This window comes from Taeniopygia guttata, chromosome 6, assembly GCF_048771995.1.
Source record: "Taeniopygia guttata chromosome 6, bTaeGut7.mat, whole genome shotgun sequence".
Taxonomy (NCBI): Eukaryota; Metazoa; Chordata; class Aves; order Passeriformes; family Estrildidae; genus Taeniopygia; species Taeniopygia guttata.
The window spans coordinates 30,540,507-30,563,966 of NC_133031.1; the positions used below are offsets into that span (position 1 = coordinate 30,540,507).

The window sequence follows — 23,460 nt, forward strand, 5'->3', positions numbered from 1 at the left end:
TGATTCAATTTTTTCTCATAATTAAATCTAAATCCTAAATCTAATAATGCCACTGTTCCTTAATTTGTATCAAGACTTCTATGACAAAAACTAACCTACTCTTCCTTGCTGTGTGATCTTTCCTCCATACCAAAGATATATACATCTTTAGTATAATTCAAGTGGAAATTTAAATGTATTTTTCCACCATTCTCAGGTTTACATTGATTCAGTTAATTGCAACAAACATTTTTATTTGTCCTCACTGTTTTTTTAATATTTTGATAAAACATATAAGACAAATACGGTGAATGAATACGTATTTCTTATAGATATATAGAATGGTAGGTGAAAGGGGGGGTGTGTGTGATTTTTTTTTTCCAAAATAACTAAATTTATTAATACATTATATATGTGTGTGTGTGACTACAACTTCCAAGAAGAAATCAAAAGGAAATTATCTGCTGCTTATAAAAAAATTCTTGTTGAACAGCAATCCCAATTATCGTTTTTGCACAATTCCTTTTACAGTCATAACTGAGCAACTGCCAAAAAGATATTTGTATGCCTATTTTGTCTAAAAGAAGAAATCTGATTATACTATTTAAAACTTAACATACAGAAACAAAACAAGCTTGAAAAAACTACTAAAATAGACTTTTATCATAAGGAGATATCACCAATAAAAATAAAATTTCAACCACATTTTCATAATTCCTTTCTGTTCTTTGCCACTTATTTGATAGCTAAACCATTTCTTACTTGTACCCAATGTTCACTGGAGTGTTTGTAGTGGGCTTCCAGATCAGGCTGATCAAATTTTAGACATATTCAAATTTTAGACAATTTTAATTAATTGGTTGTTTGCTTAACCTGGTGTTCTGCTTTCCTCCACTGCAGCTCTTGCTGTGCGCTGAAACCCTGCGGGTCAGGAGGATTTTTCTGTACTCACAGCTGTCTGAGCAGACCTCCACTTGCTTAATCCTCTAAAAAAAGTCAACTTTTCACACTGCTCACTTTTCTCTCCAAAACCTCTGAACAACACACTCTGCCCTGAAAACAATTTTAATCAGTGAAACAAAGGAATCAGCCAACACTCAAAATTATTTTGAGACTAAGTATTCACACACAATTTTTCTAGAGCAAATATCAGAAAGTATCTAGTGCCATATCAGAAAATAAGTTCTTCAGCTTCTTTCCTTTGATTCAACACTGCCCATTTTGTAATTTCTGCATTTTTTATATATTTGCATTCCATACCCTCTCAGCTGGAGCAGCTTTATAGGACTGGATATACCTTGGTGTCTCCTTGAGTGTTACTAAATGAACAGGCACCAACTGTTTTGTGGAATATTAGGAAAACCAGGTTTTTGATGACTATAAAACAGTGAAAAAAGGCAAGTGGGATGTTCTACATTTTGCTGTTAATCTTTGCAGCCTTTTGAACTGTGTTCTGTACACGGGGAGACACAATGATCTCAGACGAACTCTGCATTTTTCCTGTTTGGTTTGTTTTACTTTTAGGAAGGAGTGTACTTATGGACAAGGTCTTGATCTTTTCTTATTAGTCATCCTAAATAGCAAGCCAGTGGGGCTCATTTTCTGATCTACAGGATAACTTGTAAAACCCAAAAAATACAAGTTAAAAAATATGATAATTTTATTCCGAAATGAGTTACTTATTGCACCAAGATCATATTTAAAATAGTAATTCATTAACACCACAGTATGGCAAATGTTATGCACATGTCTAACTTCACCATCATAAACTACTTGTCTGAAAAGAAATGTGACAATTCATCGTAGGAAAATTAAACATCTGCATGTCTGCCTGATGAGCACTGAAAACGTTAGATATCAGCAAAATCCAGAACTGGCTTGTGACTGAACAGGATGAGAGAAGCTGTATCTTGTTTTCTCAAATACTTCTGATACATTGCAGGTACTCTTTGGCTAAACTACTCCTAAAAAATTGCACCTTCCAATTGCATGGTGAAGCAGGTTACACCACATGTAAAAAGCAAACTGTTTAGCAATTATCATGAATTGCTGGGGCATTCTTACAGCAATTACAGGATTTGAATCGAGGAGATAAAGACAAGGCAGCAGAAAACCTGCATTTAACTTTGAAGTATCAAAAGCAGGTAAAATAAAGGCCTTCAGTTTTAGGTGGAGCTCTTTGCAGAGCAATTTAGCACACACCAACATAGCTCGTCTTTAAGTGCTCTTATGCACTGACATCCTTTTGGTTTTTATTAAACCCAACTTTGATGATCTCCTTTGATTCTGAAGAAATGGAAAAGATCAATTCTTTGTTTCCTAATGTTATGATAGGAAAAAGGCCTTCTCCAATATTGCTTAAGCATTACTTGGTCATCACGTAAATATTTTGTGCAAAACTCAGGTAGTCTAATAAGAAATACTGAAATAAGGTTACTAAGTTCATTAATAATGCCATGTGTGATATCAAACCAATAAAAACTTTACCCTGTTATGAATCACTGCATTGCAAATTACAGATAAAGGGGATTGATGAGAACCTGTGAGTTTATGCACTGTGAATATGTGCACGTGAGACAGGGCAACCCAGGGATTTGCTCATCCCTGAGACAGAAGGAAAACAACTGAAAACATTCAAGTGTATGTATTAAAAGTAAACCCTCTAAAACAGTAATTATTTACATGTATCTTGGAAGTATCTAATCAATGGTGATAAGACAGCTACTAGTAATCTCTTGCAATAAACTCAAAATATTGGAGTTCTTTATAATGGAACTAACAGACAGGGAAGAGTTTTTTCCACACAGAGAAACTGCTTGGCAATTTTCACTATCGGACTCAGCAGCATTAAATACTTGAATACTGACATGGATATTGCTATCAAAACTAAAAATATGAGAGGTTATTATACACTGTGATTACAATAATATGCATCACAGATGCTAGTGTCCATGCAAATAAGATATACAATATAATTTATATCCACTAAGTAGTAACTCTTTGATTTCAATAAGTCACATGTTAAAGGGCTTAGAAGTTACTTTTCTGACAGAAAAGCTACTCTCACAACCAAAGCATTAAGACTGCAGGTAATACAAATGACACTCCTATCAATAACACAGCCAAAGCAACAGGGACCTCACATGCACCTAGAAGCTCCATAATCATACAATTTGAAATATCATAGAACTTAAGAGAACAGTTCGGTTTTTCTGCACTGCAGAAACACTTTTTTCTTGGCAACTGGTACATTTCTCATCAACATTAATGGCTAGATGGCTATTAAAGCAAAGCACAAGCCTGAATATCCTGTGTGACCCACTGAGTGTTCAGACTCCCACATTCCCACTGAACGAGCTAAGCCCAAAGGAACTAAAGCAGATGTAGTAAAATGATTAGTGATATTAACAGCTCTTCAGAGATTAAATAGAAGACCCATCTGTACCAAAATGAAGTTCCTGTTGCATACAAGCCCCAGCCCCACCCTTTGCCCGGTAAAACCAGACCAACACTTTTCTGAAATTCTATGTTACCAAGGCCAGAAGAAATGAGGATTTATATTTAACTTATTCCAAGTAATTGCTGCAAGAAGGCCAAGGTTTTGTATATAATAATCTTTCTGTACCTAGAAAGGCAGCCAAACCACACTGAGTTGTTTTCAATTAAATTCTGGACAAAACGCTGCAGTATGAACACACAACTATACAACCAGTAAAGGTTTCCATGACCATACATCTATTTCTGGTTATTTTGTTGAACACATCACATCAAATCAATTTATTTATGGTTATAGGGCACAAGTCACTGGCAGGCAGTGAAACAGCAGCTCAATGTCACATCTAATTAGTAGCACCACGACAACAGCACACCTAGAAACCAGATTTTCATTCTGTTACCGACGACCATCACTTATAAAAATTGCCACAACTATTAAACTGAAAATATCTTTACATCAACTCAAATACTGACAATTCACTTTCCAAAAAAAAAAAAAAAAAAAAAAATCAATACCCAGCTCTAGCTCCTCTGCCCTTGAAAAATAATCCAGATTATTTTTAAATACACATAAAGATCAATTCCTAATAGATTCAAGGAATGCTTTAAAAACAGAATGTTAGCTGTAAATTGGAATCCACATACAAGCCAGCTTTACAACCGAACTTCTAAAAATGCTTCATAAAAATTCAAACATCTGAACTTTTCATAGAAGGGATCTTTGTCTGCAATGTTCTCTCCACTCAACAAACGTGACCATAACTGCCTAATATAAAATTGGGATTTCCTTTCCCTATAGTCAGCTCAATGACAAGAATACAATTTGTGTAACCATGTTTTCTCCAGAAACTGATTTTAGATCTCAAACCACTAACACTAAGCATGTAAAAGAGATAAAAAGAAATATTCTTTCAGAAACAGCTTATTAGGAGTAAACCCAAAAAAAGTTACAAGAGAAGCAGAACACTACTCATAGTGGAAGTAAAAGTTCATTCTTTTTGACCTTTTTTTTTTCAGTACCTTCTGCTCAGGGAAGTAATATATACCATTTCCTCATCTCTCTTTTGTAAGCTAAGTGAAAGAATGAATAGGAAATTATGTCAAGCTTAAAAACTTCTTTTACTTCAGCACTCACTATAACTTCATACACTCTGGTTTTATGCTCTATTATTTTTAAATTAGCAACATATTTTATTGATAGTTGGTGAAATATATATGAAAAATACCCATGGGATTTCATAAAGCAACATCTTTCTACTTCCCTTTTCCCCTTCTCTCTTCTGTCACCAGAAACCCAGCTTGCTTGGGACTGTGACCAATTACCTCTTCCAAAGAATTCAGAACTCACTCATTAAATTGAAAATTGAAACAAGGATTAGTCAATACCGTACAAGGCTTGAGAAATAAATCTAACTAACAAAAAGCTATACTGAAGAAGGTAGGAATAATTCAGCTTACTTAATAATTTCAATGACCCTTATTATAAAAGAAAAAGCAAATTGCATCCAAGAAGTTGATAAAAACTTTTGAAGTAATTTGAATACTCGGTTCAGACCACAGTACTGCACTTTTTTGATCATCACTGTAAGTGCATTGGTGAAACAGCTGAAAAAAGGTCATTGTTCATAATTGGCACATTCAATACCAAATATTCAAAAGTCTGAGGTTTCTCTTTTAAAGTGATACTTGTAAAAATATTTCATTTGAAAACCTACAGGCTTAAGACATTAGGACTCTATAGAAAAAAACAATGTGCAATGTGATGAATGATGAAATACCTCACAGTAAAAAGAAGAGTAAACCCAACAAAATTCCCAATAGCAAAACTTCAGGATACAAAATTACAAATTTAATCATCAGCTTACTCCCAACATTATCCAGCCACTTTCCTCCCACTAGAGTTCAGTATTTTTTATAAACTATACAACAGACTAAAAAACCTACCAGAAAAATTATATTCAGTCAGGGTTTAGGGGGAAAAAATAAAGGGATAGAAAGACTGTATATATAGTGATGGGAAGGGAAAGGAGATTGGAGATGGAAAAAATAAAATCAGAACTGGACTGGAAAATAAGTTCCTGTTTGTAAATCCATAGCTGCACTATGATGGCAAAACACTTCTAATTTTCCCACTCCCTTGACCTCTGATTAATAAAACTTAATTAATTTACATTAACTACATGAAACCAATGGGTTTAACTTAAAATTGATAATTTTCAATTATTTGTGTACAGTGTTACATTTTGGTAGAGACAACCATGCATATATTAAAATATATTAAGAAGGGAATTGCCTTTTTCGCATGAAAAAAAGAAAAAGACAACTTGGGAGCTAAGAAAGTAAAACTATAATTTTTTTTTTTCCTTAGGAGTTCTACCAAAAGAAAATCATAATGAATAAACATGTGTGTTCACCATGCACAGCTTGCCCTTCTTCATGAACTCCTGAAGTTCACAAAACCAGCCTGTGACTTACATACTTTAATACCATTTGATCAAGAACATTGCAAAGTAATTAAGCCTCAGGTAGGTAAATCTATGCTGTTAAGTCAGACAAACATAAAAGTTAACTGCAATTTAGATGCTTTTAGCAGAAACATCATTGATTTTTTGCCATTTTCATACAAAGACACATTTCTGAGTTGAAAAACTATTTTGATAGAAAGCAGTCCAAGGTTAAAAATGGCATGCAAGGATCATAATCTGAATATAATGATAACATCAACTAACGAGTCATTAATAATTATTGAAATTATTGAGTTAATAATTATTGATAGAGCTATGGTTTTACTACACAGAGAGTGAAGAAGCTTGCTACCATGAAGAATATCTGCTTTATTTGCAGGCCCTCCTCCAGGGCAGCTGCCAGAGCTGTGGTCACAGGGGTAAAGCCAGCCCTGATGGGGACAGGGTGGTCCCACAGCAGCAGGACTGCTGGGGAGCTGTCCCTGAGTGGGGGGACCTGAGAGCCAACTCAGCCCACAGAAAGCCTGAGCTTTTCACCTGGGCTTGCTGCAGCTCTCTGCAAAGCACTCACCAGCTTTCATAACCCGACATCTCTTTATTTCCCTTTCCTGCTTCTCTCCTCTGCCACCAGAAACCCAGCTTGTGTGGGACTGCGGCCAATCACCTTCCCCAAAGAATTCACAACTCACTCATTTAATTGAAAATTGAACAAAGGATTTGTCAACACCACACAATGCATGAGAAATAAATACAACTTAAAAAAACTCATACAAGTAGTGAAGCTCTGAGGGACACTAACGAGGACTAGAGCCAAGCTAGAGGCCACCTTCTTGGTTTAAGTCTCTGCCTGGGTAAACTCTTTTCCAACAGAAGTTCAAACTATTTTACAAATAACTGTGCTTTCTTAAAAAAAAAAATAAACATTGCACAGGTATGCAGACACTCAGAAATATAAAAAGAGGAGACATAGCTAAAGTAATACAAAGATGAGACTTTTCCAATGAGCAATGAGACACTTTGAAATGCATATCAAAATTATGCCTGCAGATTTCAATGACACGCACTCAGTTGACACACAAACCTTAAAGCAGCATGCCTAAAATATGATTTTTCAAAAATTCTTAACAAAAAATTGCACTATTGACAATAACCAATTAAAAAAAATCTATACAGTAGATAAAACCACTAGACAACATTCACATTACAGAGTATTCAAGACAAATGGGAGTGATACTTAAAAATGGAACTAAAGATATGCTGGGGAAGAGGTGAAATGATAGAAACTCAAAAAAAGCTTGTCTGTATCTACAGTGCACATTGCATATCAGCCACACTCTCTCCCTTACAGAAGGCATTGCTTTAAAGTATTTCTGACCAAGTGGCAGTTCTGGCTGCCTGCTCATTCAGCACTCTCAACTGCTATTCCTTCCTTAATAAATGATATATAGAAATGCATGATAGCTATACATTCATAAAGACGTGACTGTACACTTCAAGTTCATGACTTACTTGCAAAATTTTCACTTCTCAGTAATGACAAATTAACCACTGCTCTCCTATTCTGGGTTTATGCTGCTGCCTCAAGAGAGATTCCACTTCAAAAAAAATCAATCTGTTCTATTGGCAGTAGAAATTTATACTCCTGCACTTTGCATTTGTCAATACAGAACACTTGAAACTTACCTAGTAATCTGTAGAACTGCTAGAAACCAATCATCAGGAAAGCACATTGCAAGAAAAAAAGAAACTAGCTTTCAAAAAGAAGATTCTCAAAGATTTGTTTCTGGTATGGACAAAAGAGAAGAAAGAGAAAGGAATTTGCTTGCAGCTCTCCCGTTCTAGCACTGCTTTGCTGCAAAGTCCCAGGACAAAATCTGTCAAGACCCACACAGCATCTTTCCCTATCATGTTTTTGCTGCAGCCACAGCAGCATTCCTTGAGTCTTTTCTATTGTAGATTTAAATACCTCTCTCAGCATTTGAAGCTATACACTAGGTTGAGGATTTGGCAAAATCAAAAAAGAACCTTTGCTCCACTAAATTATTTCTGAATGTGCAGAGAAGTGTGTATTGTGTCCAGGACACATTTCCAGTGTCTTTATAAGTTACTACTTCCATCTGTTAAAACAAATTCAGAAACAAACGAATCTCTGTAGAAGTAATTTTTTTTCTTCTTAGCGAGGATCAGGTTCTTAATTTTCTGGTAAATCTCTTTTATTTTCATTACAATTACTAGATATGATATTGCTTTAATGACCTGTCATAAAATCTCTTCCTCCTAGCAGCTATTTTTAAAGCTCAGGAATTAATTACAACTCTTGGTTACCTCAATCATATGCAACCAAGACTTTTGGTTCCTCATCCACTTCTACACATCAGCTGGCAAGAATCTGAATGCCTCTGCTCACAACAGCAGCCAAGAGTTTGCTCCTAGTTATTCCAAACATTTTTAGAATACTTCTTATTTCAGAATCTCTTCCAATAGAGAAAGCGTCAAGAATTCCAGTGGAAATAGAAATGTTTCTCAAGATTGGCAAAAAACTTGTTTAAAAAAAATGAATTATTTTCTCAAATATTGTTTTGCAAGGAGTAAAATTCCATCATAGTTGTTCCCATGTTTTGGCTAAACACCTGTTGTAGCCAAAATGAAGAAGTTTAACATTACTTTCTCTCTCCAGCAGGTCTGTACCTCAGATATAATCTTGATGTAATTTAATTAAAAGTTTTTAGGGTAAAACTGCCTCCAGACTAGACTGCCTCCTACACAAAGAAAGTTTATTCCATCTGAAGCCATCCCTACAGATACATTCTTAGGCTAGTCTGAAGACTAAATTAGCATTTTTGTGAATTATTTTTATTTAACTAGTTGAAATGAGATAGCTCTGCTGCTCTCCCCTCCCTATGTAACAGCATAGGTCTGTCATGTACTATTTACCAAAAGTGAAAATACAATTTGAAGAAAAAAGACTTTTTTTATCAATGAGCACAGCCTGGCTGTGCTCAGGAAGAGGGTCTGAGCCAGCCTGGAACTGACTTGGTTAGAGCTGGAAGCAGATTACTTCTATTGGAAGCAGAGGTTCCTTCCATTCTAAATTACTAACTTGACTCAAACAGATACCTTGTCCAGATACCATTTTAATTTTCTTTTAGACCACATATAATGATAAAAAAAAAAAAAAAGCTTGGAATCAAGCCAATTTTTCTGCTGAATGTTTTTGGTTGTACAACTACAAATTTCCTGGGAGTTTCTCAAACCTGTAAATAACATACATTAATCAGGCACTTTAAAGATTCCATATTAGCTAAATATTCACAGCTACTCCACTCCCATGAGCTGGCTTTGCTGGCAGTATCATCCTTGTCCTACTCCCTCTGTTTATGGTGCAGAACTGGTGCCCATGGTCTCCTGCAGCCAGCTGACAGTCACTGTTTGCTCTGCACAGACACAGCTCCTCAGCTCAGGGCAGCCGTTTGCTCTTGGGCCAAAACTCCCCTCGGTCCCCACCTCCTGGGCTTGGATTTGTGTTTGGAAGGGCTCCTGCTCCTGGAACACACCAAGTGTACAGCTCAAACAGAATTGGACTCCACATTTCACAGAAATGCCATGTGACTGAACAGCAGTTTGTGACTTAAGCAAGTTACTTGTTATACATTTAACTTTAACTAGTCCAATGAAATCCTACTGTAAACATGCATCTGATTTAAACCAGCGCAAATCACTGGTTTGAAAGGGGGAGATTTACAGTGGAGATAAGCCACATGCTTGTTTGCATTAGACATTCTGAACACTATAATCCTATGGTCCCTTCACACGTAGCTCACATTGTTATGTAAAGTGGTTGTTTTTAGTTTACAAGCTGCTGCACAGACTATTCCTGATATATTCCCACAGATGTGTGATTTAACTACTGTGGAACCTAGAAACAGATTTCTGCAATTGCTCTCTAAACTTTGTTCTTTCTTGACTCTGCTGATGAACTTCAGGCGAGTCAATTCCAGTTTCTCAAGGGTCACATATTGTATTTGCAAGTATCTACATTTTTTTTTAATGCATGGTCAACTTGCTGTTCATATATAGAGTCAACTGAAATAGAGCAATTGATGTTTTTCATTATATATAAAGTGCATGTACTTATATGCACAACTTACACATAAAAGTGCATATGCATATTTACAATATATATGCTTTCAGGTGGCTTTTATAATTAATAAAACCCCAACAAACAAAACACATGAAAAATATTTCTGTATATCTGTCTCAGGTCTTTAAGGAATTAGGTTTTTCTTCTTTCCTTCAGCCAAAGAAAATCTAAAGCTTTGATTAATATCAAATGGATCTGAGGGTGCACAGACATGATATTTGTTCCAAACCAAGCAACTAAAAATGGAAAGAGATGACAGAAGTATAGATCTGAATATACTGACTTTTGGTTAAAGTATCTGTGAAGACACTCATAGTTCATAAATTCTATTTATTTCACCCAAACTCTGACAGAGACAGCCTTTTACCAGATTGCATTAAGGGAAATGCTCCATTTTCTAATGATTATTTACTCCTTATCACTTCTGATCTGCAGGTGGCCTTTGCAGAGCATCATTCTGCTCCCTCTAACCTTAATACACCAGGTGACCTTTTAGTCATTTCATTTGTATGACAAGAATTGGCAATTCCAGGTTTGATCCCCAAGGCTTTTCCAGGACAATTGCTGCACTGCCCACTCACATTATTCTCTTTATTGCTCTCTGTCATCATTACAGAGCTCTGGGAGAACATGCACTGCACTTGTCTGAGGAAATTTTTGCTTATAAAATTTTTTTTTAAATTATGGAAATAATTTTTAGGATGCTTGGTCACCAATAAGAATCACTTATCTTGCATTGATAATTATCTTAATATTCACTTTTGCCTACAAAGTGAGATTCTGCTCCTGCTATTCTACAGACAGAGAATAGCCACAGTCACTGCTAATGCAGCAATCACTGAAAATTATAACAATATAAATACATCACTGTTCTCATTCACTCTGCTCCATGTGTTGAGCTCCACCAGACCTAGAAGAGACTTGTAACACTGAGACAAGCACCTAATTTCTGGTTCAGCTTGTGATTGAAGAGGGAGAAAGGAAGAAAAAATATAAACAGTTGATTTGAGATAATGTTCAGTTAATAATTATATTCTAGGAAGGCAAGATGTGACACATGTAACAACACTGCATTACCTTGAGTTCAAGAATCTGAACTACTTAAAGCATTTGACTTCATAAAAATAGTCACAATACATTAGACTGTACTCAGAATAAGTAATTCCTCCCACAAAATTAAAGGCTTTCTTTGCAGTCAATCAGTACATTTTATGCCTGTATTTTGACACTTGAACCATAAAATTTAAAATTACTAGACATCAACTAACATTAACTAAACAAAAAAACAGGAACCAGAACTAAGCAGCTGAGATTCCTTGTATGGTCTTCTGGGTAGTTATTAATGCACTCCAAGTCTATAAACAGGTGAGATATTTATACTTGGAAGCAAGGACAATATCAGAGTCCTGAGGACAGAAGTGAAACATCAGCTGTTCTCTGTTCTGTGACAGCTACAAACACTTGCCTATCCTTTGACAATCTGCAGAAACTCCAATGTAATTTTCTCTTCCTTTACTGCAAGATGAACTTCCAGATGATGAACTGCTCGGGGCAGTAACGCTCAGACAAGTTCCCACTGAGGAACTTGCAGTCAGAAAAGAACAACTCTGCAACTCTGATGTGTCAAACCTGCACACATCTCTCACAGATGCTGGGAGATAACTGGTTTTAGGAGAGTTTGTGAGCACCAAGTGCCAATACCATGCTACTTTTTAAAAAGATTTTTACTCACAGCCATGAGCCCCTTTTCCACAACTTTTCACCCGCTCCCAGGCTTTCTCTCTGGAAAATGTTTCTGCTCAGCAATTACACATTCAAGCACAAACTCCTCTTCTTCATTATTCTGGGAGACATAACTGTTCACTAATGGAAGGAAAACAGCTGTCAACCTGCCCAGCTTGATGAGGTCTTGATTTGGTAGGGAAACATTGCAGCATCACTAAAATCCATACACATGAGTAAATTAGCTCCAATCCAGTTACTACCTCTTCAGTAAAAACAGATCCCAGCCCCTTAATCTGAAATAAACCCCCCCTACATTAGGAAAAGGCTAACTACTACAAAGTTATCAGAGAAAATATATTTTAAAAGTAAATTGGAGGGCTGAAGATGAAAACAAGCTAAAAACCAATGAGAACAGAAACAGCTTATTTTCCCAAAGGTGGATGAAGATATCTGTGTTTAAGTAAGTGCCTCCCCTTCCTCTTCAGCAACATGAGGCAGCCTCCAAGCTGCCAGCTCATCATGCAACTTTGCAATAGGATGTAACAAAAAAATTGAAAAAGTCATCCCAGAAATACTGAATTACCCAGGAACCACTTTGTGTACTCTGGTCAATAAAGCACTGTTATCTCTCTTACAATAAGCCATACTGTTTATACAAACAAAGTTAGCTTTCCTGCATCAGCTATCTATTTATTTAGCAAGATCAGCTATCACTGTAAATCAATTTCTTTGCAAATGAGAAAGACAGCTGCTGTAAAACCTACTTAAAGCTCTTTACTGCATTCAGTATTTGGACCAGTTACAGAACAGGTGACAAGAACGGGGAAAAAAAGTCACCAGCACCACATCTGGTGACACTCTGAAACAGTCTTCACTTTTACAAGCATTTCTAAGGAAAAGGTATAATTTACTGTTCACTTAATGGTTACATATCTTTAAATATGAACCAGTACATTAAAAAGTATGACAAGAAAAGCTTACAACTGACAGTCAAACTGGGTACTATCAGGATGATACATAAAATAGCCAACTAAAAGGTAAATCATAGAATCTCTACTACCGGTTGGTAATCCATGAGTATAAACACAGCAAAAAGTGGATTTCTTTTCAGATCAGCTCTGTAAAAAGAGAACAGAACCCTTAGTAAGCCTGAAGTTTCATGTAGCTTTTGTCCTAGAACAGTCATACAGAAAAGTCTTACCAAGGACAATTCACCCAACATAACCAACTAAAAGGCTGGAGCCTCTTTCATGACCCTCTGATGAATCAGGAGGTCACTGCCATGTTTTCAGAGGTCAACACCTTGCAAAAATCAGCTTGGAAAACCTCAGCTGGATAGACAGTATCACCAATGGCATCTGCCATACAACTTGGCTACAAAATCTAATGGAGATTCCAACTGGAATTAGGTGGCTTCAAATCAAGCTTATTTCACTATACAAGTATCTGGCTGCAGAACTCCTAAAATCCAAGGACCATGAATCAGCCTTGCTGGCAGCTTTCAGATTAAGAGCTGGGGATGGGGAAATGCAAGAACACAGAGCACTAAGCACTGCTCAGCACAGCTTCTTCTCACACCATTTTCTTTTCATCTACTATTTTAAATTTGAGACTCAGCAAGTCAGATTTGTTGCAAGCAGTCAATATCTGTAGCACTCCAGGAAAAATCAGTGTCAAATCTGAACAAAGGGAGAACAAGGTGCAGGGAAGGGAAGCCCCAGACTTGGATGCACATGCTGCATTTAGTACTCTCTGCTGCCAAATGCCAGAGTGGAGCAAGCTCTACTTTCTGCCTGCCACAGCAATGGTGTTCATGGCCAGGATGCAGCACAGGACAGCTTCTGATGAGCAGGTAAGAAGTTCCAGGTCAGGCTGGGACTGAAATAATTGGACTCTAAAGAACTGTCCTAATATACACTGAAATAAACTCTGCTGTCAGTGGGTTTTTTAAATGTTCATAGTCAACAGTTTCTAAGTAATAAAGAACTACAGTGCATTTTCTCAGAAGGTTGTTCATTGAATCACAGTAAAGCTTTTTGAAGCCCCAAGTCAAAAAGCTTAAATGTTTAGGATGAAACTGAAAAAATCCTGATGGCCTTCAAGTTTATTTGAAAGACAGATTACAGAATATTATGTAAGGCACAAATCTCAGAACTATTCCCCATTGTATTTACAAATATTACCAAGTTTTACAAGATCATGAATTTTCATAAAAAGTGACATTTTCAAAAAGCTTTTCTTGCTTTAATCCTCCTTCTTTCTTTTGATAGGATTAAATGCTGAAATGGCAGGCTGTTAAATAAGCACAGTGAAATGCCAACTGCGAGGCATTTAACTCCATGTATTCACAAATTAACATTTCACAGTTGCTTTAAATTTTGACATTATAGTTTAGTACCTTCAGGCAACTCATTTTAGAAGGTGCTGGATTTGATTTACATTATTTTTCATTTTAGATTCATATGTTATGGTACTGGGATACCTTGAAGTTTCCCTTAATCCCTGATAAAGGAAATTTAATTTTACAAAAAGCTCAGAAATATTGCTCTTTTTTTTTTATAGTGTAAGATTGAAAGATGGTGTTATAGGTCCTACCCTTGAGTTAGTCCAGCACTGATCACAATATTCAGAATGAACTGAAGAAAACATCAAGCAGTAGTCATAAAAAAGCACTGGGATGCTAATCTTAATTCTTTGATTCTTTCTAATATTAAATTACTTCAGGAGATATTTGTGTGCTTCTGAGACAACTGATGCAAGAGTGAATCCTATGGGTTACCAGATGTGGCATTTTAGATGGTAATTTTTACTTTGCAGAATATGAAATCCAGTTTCAGTACTGCTAAAGTTAATACTTATAGTAGAGATTTCAAAATATCATAATGAAAAACCCTACCAACAATAAAAAAGCCCCAAGACTTACTGCCTGTAGAAAAAAGAAATTGTGGAGAAATATGAACACATGGCTATTCTTACAGGACCACCTCAGACAACATAGCTGACACCAGGGTTTAAAGGTGTTCCCTCAAATTTTTGTTGGATTATGTAATTTATTTCATGATTAATAATGGTTCTCTTGTGCTCTTGAATTTCTATAAAAAAGCTTTTAAGAGAAAAGTTGGAACAGATATATTTTGGTGTGCAGTGGAGGACCTCTCCCCATTAGTCTGGATTCTTACAACCAATAAAAAGCACAAACCATTTACAGTTTACATATGCATAAGATTATCAGAAGATACCGATCTCTTTGCAATAGTTTCTACAATTTCTAGAAAACTACTCAATCTTTATCAGAAAAATCAGTATGTAGCTAAAAGTAAAATGACTACAAAGATTTGCAGAGCAGTTCAAAAGAAACAAGATTCTCACTTCAATACAACTGCACTTTTGAGTCATTCTTCTCTACAGAGGTGAATTCAGAGAAAAGCACCAGCATCCATGAGCAGTCAATCCACAGGGTACTTAAAAGCTACCTCAGGTCTCTGCTACTCATACTTCAAGTTCATCTCCATGTCCATTCTTCTGCCAGTTCTACAGAAAGCAGACTGTATTTTCCTTTTATAACTAAATGTTTATTTTTGGTGAAAAATCATTCTGTTCTTTCACAACTCTACACAATATGTGCTGACACTGGTAAAGAGTCTCACCAAGGACCCAGGGTTCACTCTGAACAGATGTGCTCCAAGGGAAAACAGAACAATTCTTTTTGGTTGTAGAAATCAACCTGGTACTGCAGTCCAGTGGACATGCCCATCACATTTATGACATAGCCTCCACTTCATATCTACAAGCATGTATCACATTATTTAGAGACAACTCATTATTTAACCACAGAACACCTGTCTGGCAATCCAATGCTGTTAATGCTAATTACTGCATCCTAGCCATACATCACTTTTACATAGCAATGCACTGATTAACCTTAATTCCAGCAGCATGCACTACTACTTAAGGTATTTAAGGATGTTTACATGTTTCACATGGGAATGTGCAAAATCACTCTCTGAAGTCTTACTCGTGTTTGATTTGACAAACGTAAGCCTGAGACACCTTTGTATTGTAACAGACACTTCAATAATTCTCCAGATATATTCAATAACACAGCATCTTTTCTCAAAATCAATTGTGACATCTACTAATGTTCCATAAATTCTGGGATCAGATTAAAGTCTTGCCAAAATTCATTACAAAGTATTAAACCTGTCTAGTCTTTTATCTCTACTACTAACACAATACAAAGAATGAAAATGTCAGAAAGTATAAAAAGTTATGAGAATTTTCCTCAGGAACATTGTATAACATAGCCTGAATCAGAGGATGTATTGTCATGCCTTTGTGAGGCTTGTATAAATTAGACCCTGTTAAACCAGAGTGTGTAACTTTTCACTTCAACTTTGCTATTTCTCTTTTGTAGTTTCTGAAGTTGTTATTCATTCTAACTTCATCTCAAGTACTGCACATGTGAACATCACAATAAGGATTTAATATAAAAAAAGATATTAAGTATTGCCATCAGCTGCCTCATGGATAATATTGCATTAGGGCTAATAATTACAACTAAGGATAGAAGTAAACTTTTTGTTTGGAAAAATAACACTTTTTTTTTTCATTATAACTTACTATTTAACTACTCCCACAGTTAATATTTCTGAAAATAACAAAGTTCCCATGCTAAATGTGTAAGCAACACTTCCTATTCTGTTGAGGACCTTTAAAAGTACTCTAATCACTTAGTGAGATGTCCTAACATTTTGTAACTTAGCAGACTTCCTAAGGAAAAGAGATTTCCATGATTTTGCTACGTCTGTTGAATATAAATTGATAACCAAGAAGTAGCTCTGCAAGTTGCTAATTTTTAGTTTCCATATTGTCCCATATTGAGATTTAAAAAGCAGCATCTTGAAACCAGGCCACAATTCCAGGGGCCTCAAGTTCAAGGTGGTTGGGCACAGTGAATTCTCCAGTGCCAGCTGAGCTCGAGGTGCAGCAACCCAAAGGAAGGATCTCTGCTCTGGCAGTTTGAACACACTGAATGAATGACTGCACCATACAGAAAACCCTCTGTACATTGAGGGCCAGATTTCCAAAAACAGAATATTTTTTAAAACTGCCATTTCACTTTAGATACCGACACAGAAGATGAGTTTTTGAGAGCCTCTCTGTGAACACTTTTCCATAGTTTTAAAAGCAGCCATTCCACCCTCACTCCTTTACTGCCATCTGCTGTCACAAACACATCAGTGCCACAGTGTCTGCAGAGCGTTTTTCCTCTCTGTTGTTAGAATGCAAAAGAATGTGTTCTAGCACTGCTACTCAACCTCTAAAAATAATCACATGCTAATTTACCAGGAGTGCATCGGTAAATCAATGCATTACCACCTTCACTGCCAGAGCAGTAACCCTGCAGATTTGTGCATGATTCCATACATAGCTGTTGCTCAGTAAGCTGAAAATAAGTATCACAGCATTTCTTACAAGGATTTTAGACCCAAAGCAAAGTGGAATTTAATGGTGGAAAACTTCATGAGATGTTGAAATTCTGGATTCTTGCTGCTGCAGTGGAAAATGATGCTGGTCTCCAAACACAACTCCAGTCAGATGTAACAAAGGCAAAGGCTTAAGTTAGTGGTACTCAGCAGAGGGTAAAACTCAGGACAGGAATTTTTGTTCCAGTGATTTCTTTACATGAGATGAAGTCCTTTTAAAGCTTTGGGGGGTTTTCTTCAATAAGCACACTACTTAATGCTCAGCACAAGCCCAATTCAATTTGATTACTAACACAATATCCCTCTAATGTAAAACTGAAAAGCTCTTTCATAAATCACACCTCTTCATTGAAGAAATAGAAAAAGGTCATTCTCACCCTCACACACAAAAAATAGGCAGGCAATCTGCAGGCTGTATGCTGCTAAACTCCTGCAATCAAGTGCAATAATTAGTAAAACACTACCTTACAATACTGGCCACGCAAAGACAGGTGAATCTTACTGCCTTCTAAACACTGCCCCACCCAAATATAACAGGACTATAAAATGCATCTTTTCCACTATTTGTTTAATGCAGCTGGAGAGTTGGATGTATATTCAAACCAGGTACAGTTTCAAGCACAGTTATGAGAACTGAACGTGATGTTATCCATACATGGTCATTTGCCAGTGGACTAAAGAATAAATAACTGGTATGCTATATTTTGGTTTGGCTTTTTCTGTAATGTCATCCATTTAATTGCCTAAAGACATACTTTCTAGACAATGTATCAAGTGTATAAAACAAAGTGCAATATGCAAAGATGACACCCTTTTTTTTACCGTTTTAATAGAACTTCTTGATTTTTCTTCCCAAACATTACTGCTCAGCTCCATTGTGCAATGAACATTTGTTTCTCTTTCATAGGATCCAAATACCAGTAACCTGAAATAGAAAAGCCTATGGTAAGAACTGTAATATCATTACATATACCCCAGATATCAAATTAAATTCCCTATTCCTCATCTATACACTATTATTACCTATGTGTATACATAGAAGTCCAGAGAGAATAGATTGCACAGGCACAGACTTAAACCAAAGGAAAGACACTGCCACCCTCTAGTGGAAGAACACCGAAAATATAAAATATAACAGAATTTTTAGCTAAGGGTTTGTTTTGAGTTGACTTTTTTTGGGGGGGGGGTGGGGGTTGGTTTGTTTTTAAATAAAGTGTTAAATTGGCATTTTCCCATAAAGGGCTTTTGCTTTATTTTAAGAAGAGCAACAAGAACCACCAGAGTATTCCACTTTAGTCCTAAATATCACAATGTGAAGCTCTTGTTGGTTTAAGAGAGAGCTACTGTAGATTAAAGTCAATTTACTGACTTTATATTTGTATTTCACTAAACTGGGATCCTCTTATCTCTGATTTTTGTAGCATTTATAGCAAAGAGTGGCTCTTCATGGATGATACCCTATTGCAGAAGGCTACAAAGCTTTTCAGACAGGTATTAGTACTAGAAAAGAAAAAAGAACCCAGACTATAAACTTTAGGCTATAGAACAGCAATCAAGTTCTTCACAGCTTATCTCACAGTAGCTGGAAGCAGATAAATAGTTTGGAATAAAAACTTCAAACAAACCTTACTCATTCAAAAGAGCTGTTAGATTTTAATCCCCCCCTAAACTTTCTATACACATTTGACAAGAACAATGTCTAAGCTTTCATCCCAAGTATCTTATTTGTGATTGCCATGTGTTGAACAACTCTTTAGGTGATACAGACAAAAGCTGTCAGAAAAACATGTCAATTTTCTCTGTTTATCTTGACATTGTTAAATAATGTTTCTAGGTTAAATATTTATAATAAAAAAAGGTCTCATCTTTCAGATGTGGAGATTTGGAATAAACATCCTTTGAAAATGAAGTAAAGCTATTGAAGCTATTATTTCACCAATAATCAGAACTGGTAAAATTAAGACAACCTGAGGGTAAACACCTCTCTGTGACAGCTCTCAAGTTTGCTTCTGCTCACTTAGACACACTCTTAGGGAATTTTTCAGGGGCACTTGTGGCTGCTCTAAAATATCAGCACAGGAGCTGTTTTGCTGTACTGGATAGAAAAACAAGCAATAAGACAGCTCAAAACAGGAATAGAACAATTTTTAGCCAGAACTGCAACATAAAGCACTAGCAAAACAAAGAGCCATATTGAGATTTCACCTTACAGCAGGTCAACAGCACCTCCTAACCTGGTGTAAGGTGAACAAACACATTACAGGACAGCGAAACTACACATTTACACTTCAAAGAGCTCTTCATGCTGGAAGTTTAGAGCTCAATTTCCAATTTCAGAAAGACAAAGGCAAAATTTTAACTTCTGCTACACTAAGAAAATTTTTGTTTGAACAGTATCTCCATTAATTTGCAAAGAAAGATGCTGCACATAAAGATTGACATTATTATATATGACTATATATTAAAGAGATATCTATATCCCACAAATTGAAAAGTGCTCACTTTATGGCACAGTTTTGGAAGTGTATTCTTGCCTAATAAAATCAGAGTTTTTTTACCTTTGTTAATTTTTTCACAGTGTTTCTTGATTACAATGAGACAAAGTCAAAATTTAACAGAATATTGCTTTGTTTTTCCCTTTTTCTTAGAAGTTTTAAGATAATTACAGATAACAGCATTTTTGCAATAATTAAGTTCTTTGAGGGCACTGTACTTTTTGAAAACTTGAGATTTTTCTACAGGTCAGATAAAGACTTGCCAGATATAGTCCTTATTATTTCTTTACACCAAAGTTCCCATCCTTTCATTAATTTATAAGCAAATTAAATTTTTCTTTCAACAGCGTAACAGCAGAAAATTGCTATGGTCAAGCCTGCAATTAGAAAAGAAGTGTGAAAAGTGCAAGTATTTGGTCATGTGAAGAGTATAATTTAATGAAATAAGTCATTTATAACAGAAAAAGTTTGCTAAACATTTTACCATTGCAGTTTCACCACTGATGTCCAGACTTAAATGGGAGAAGCAGCAGAACTCTATTACCTGATTAGATGGAAGAATTCTACTTCCAAATTCTGTAGAGAAGTCAAAGACCATCTACTGTAGTGAGAAAATATAAAACCTTCTGGGGCACTGAGCAAAACTGAAAACCACTCAGAAATGAAAGTGATCCTTCATTCTGGAATGAGAATGAGAAGATGAAAAATGCTCAGGTCCCTGTGGCAGATGTAAGTGGAACAGCCCTGGGTGTCAGCACACAGTGCTGCACTGGGAATTGGCTCAGCCAACCTTCACACCACTCACAGAGGGCTGGTGAAAAAGGGAAATTTGATCACCGTTACTTCTGTGTATATAGTGTATGCTTCTTCTTTCACTTCCAAATTTCTCTATTTCTCTTCCTACCTCATCAATACCTTCAGATGCAAATTAAACAAGAGTATTTACTCACTGAGGGACTCTATGGACAGCAGTTGTAGCTGTTTAATTCAAAAAAAGAATGGGACAACTGGAAGATCTGAGGAATTACTGTGGGTCCAACAGTCAGACATCCTGGCTGAGAAGTGTCTGTTGAGACAATTTCCAAGTGTGTGTTGAAAATTTCCAAGCGCATAAAACACTTGGATTATGTCAGACCTGACAAATCAGCAACTGCATCCTCTCCCAGCCATCTGATAAGCATCTGTGACAGCTGAAAATACTGAGAGTTCAGAATGATGTCAGACTGAGCAATCTGAGTTCTCAGTGCAAAGAAACTCAAGAGCTGATGCTGCACAGTGTTTCAGAGTCAGGAAAGACAACATTTAAAAGATTACTTCTCAAGCCAAGAACAACTGTACACAGTGCAAGGTGGTCATTTTGGCCCTCATGATAAAAACAAATTCACCACTGGGCTGAAGTTGGAGACTTGCTATGAAGAGAGATCAGAGTTCTCTCAGTACAGTCAAAGGGGAAATGCTCCTGGTGGCCAAGGAATGCAGACAGTTATTTATCATCTTTGGATCATCCAGAGAAAACACCACAAAGATAGGGAGACAGGTAAGCAGGAATTTTATCACAAAAAAACATAACCACTGCTGCCACCACAGAACCCTTAGAAGCAGAAGAATCTCTTCAGGAAATCCTGACCACTGATAAACTACATTAGTACAGGAAATACAGCTCAAATGTTGTACAGTGCTACAGGAAAAAAAAAGTGCAAAGAGGAGTTGATATGGGAATAAAAGCAATGAAAAGAACAGGTTTAAAAAAAGTCTTTCTGCAAAGCAGTTTAGTTCATAAAGAGTAGAACTGCACATGACTAGATCAAAGCCTTAGCACTACGTGGATAAGATCTAACGTAAACTAAGAGGCCTGACAAAAAGCCCCCAACAAACCAAGAGCCCACACACCTTTCCTCTAGCTTTGAAGAGAATAATATTATCTTCAATGAATGAAGGAAATAGATTTCATTTCTTTCCATTATTTGTTCAAGACCAAGACAATAAATAATGCCTTATAAAAGTGATTTGGATTAATCTAAGTAAGCCTGGGTGAAACTATTATTTCTCTTTGCTTACATAACACAGTAATATAATTACAACATTTATAGTGTCCTGGAAAGAGACCCATAATTTGGTGTGGCAGAAAAGCAAACCAAGCAAATAAGAGGAGGCACAGATTAGCTTGTAACCAGGCAAAACTCAGAAAGGCAAAGGCTTGCACCCACACAAACCCAAAGTGCCTCAAGAAAGTAACTGCAACTCTCATTTGTTCATTTTTACTTCAAGGAAAGTACATTTTGTGGTTAGAGTGCAATCATAACACCAAAGCTGCCACTTTGCAAATCAGAACTAACCTACAACTATAATTACTACAAACTGAGGAAACACAGGTCCTTGCTTAGTCAAGAATGAGCAAAAGTGCACAAAAATATACCTTGTACATTCAATTAATGTGACCTTTAGTCGACCTTCTGTCAATAGAAAATCCTGTATACAGAGGTCTCGATCTTCATATTCATCAGCTGGCAATACTTGACATGGAAAAAATGGCTTGAACCTGAAAAACACAGAAGAAACTTCCCTTAATTCACATTACACAACATGAACACACAAAAATATAAAAAAGGGAACAAGACAATAATGAATATTTAACACTCTTGAAAAAGAGAAATACTGCAATTCCTATGTATTCACTGGTCAAAAGGAATGAGTAGGAGCTACTAAAGACTTTTGAATGCAGCAGACTGGGAAATACAAACAAAAATTGCTTCACAGGAATAGACGGAGTTGCATTTACTAGCACAGATAATTTTTAGGAAGTGGGAAGCCGGTAAAAATCACATGGTATTTTTATGATTGCAAACATAATTTAACACAAGAGTCCTACTGCAGTAAATATCTTACCAGGTCTTTAAGAACTGCATAAACACCACAGCATAGAAAGATGAAAATATGCTATGACCCTAAAGCTTAAACTTTTTATGAGAGTACTGTTGGTACACCTTAATGAACAGTTCACTTTAGTTACACAGATTGATTCTTCTCTCACTTTGTAAAAAACTTGAAGTGGCTCTTCTTAGTCAGTTTTCTTGAATAAAGATACAGGTGTTTTAAAAATTTGCCCTTGAGCTTTATTTCCCTCACTTCAGCATGTGATTCACAGGAAAAGCAGTTCATGTTCAAGATAACGTGTGCAAAACACCAACTATCTCACCACATAATTCTCTCTTGTTGATTAGGAAATGCTGAGTTATAAATATCAGTTTGGTTTTTAAGTGATAGTGCTCTGGTGTTGGACACAGCCCTGATCAGAAGGAGGGGGAGAGGCTGTACAGCTGCAGCCCCATCACATGGCTGACCCACACAGGCAATCCCAACAGCAAGGGCCACAGCCCTGCACAAAGAATATCACAGCACCTGTGCTAAAGTCTTAGAAACAAAAAAAACTTCTTATAGGGTATTTCTTCCTTCTGTCTTTATTGCTCTCATTTCCCAGCACTGCCTTGTGCCTTGGTTTCCATCCTCTGTCACTGATGCAGCCTCCCAGCAATTATTTGTGTGGAGACTCACAAATAGCAGGAGAGGAGCAGCACAGCCTGCAGGATGGCTCTGCCATTTCATGAGAAAGAACTCTTTCATAAGCACTGTTTGCTCAACCATCAGAGGCATCTGCTTGTCACATTCGGAGATCA

General features: G+C 36.4%; 1 protein-coding gene across 1 annotated transcript in view; it reads right to left on the minus strand.

Moving 5' to 3' along the window:
* The window catches only part of PDZD8 (PDZ domain containing 8), a 51,364-nt gene that overhangs the window by 12,359 nt on the left and 15,545 nt on the right, over window positions 1–23,460 (minus strand). The window contains exons 2-3 of the mRNA XM_030276523.4: window positions 22,203–22,325; window positions 18,114–18,216 (exon numbers count right to left, since the gene is read on the minus strand). Of these exons, the coding sequence (XP_030132383.4) occupies window positions 18,114–18,216; window positions 22,203–22,325 (226 nt within the window). The remainder of the gene's footprint in view (window positions 1–18,113; window positions 18,217–22,202; window positions 22,326–23,460) is intronic.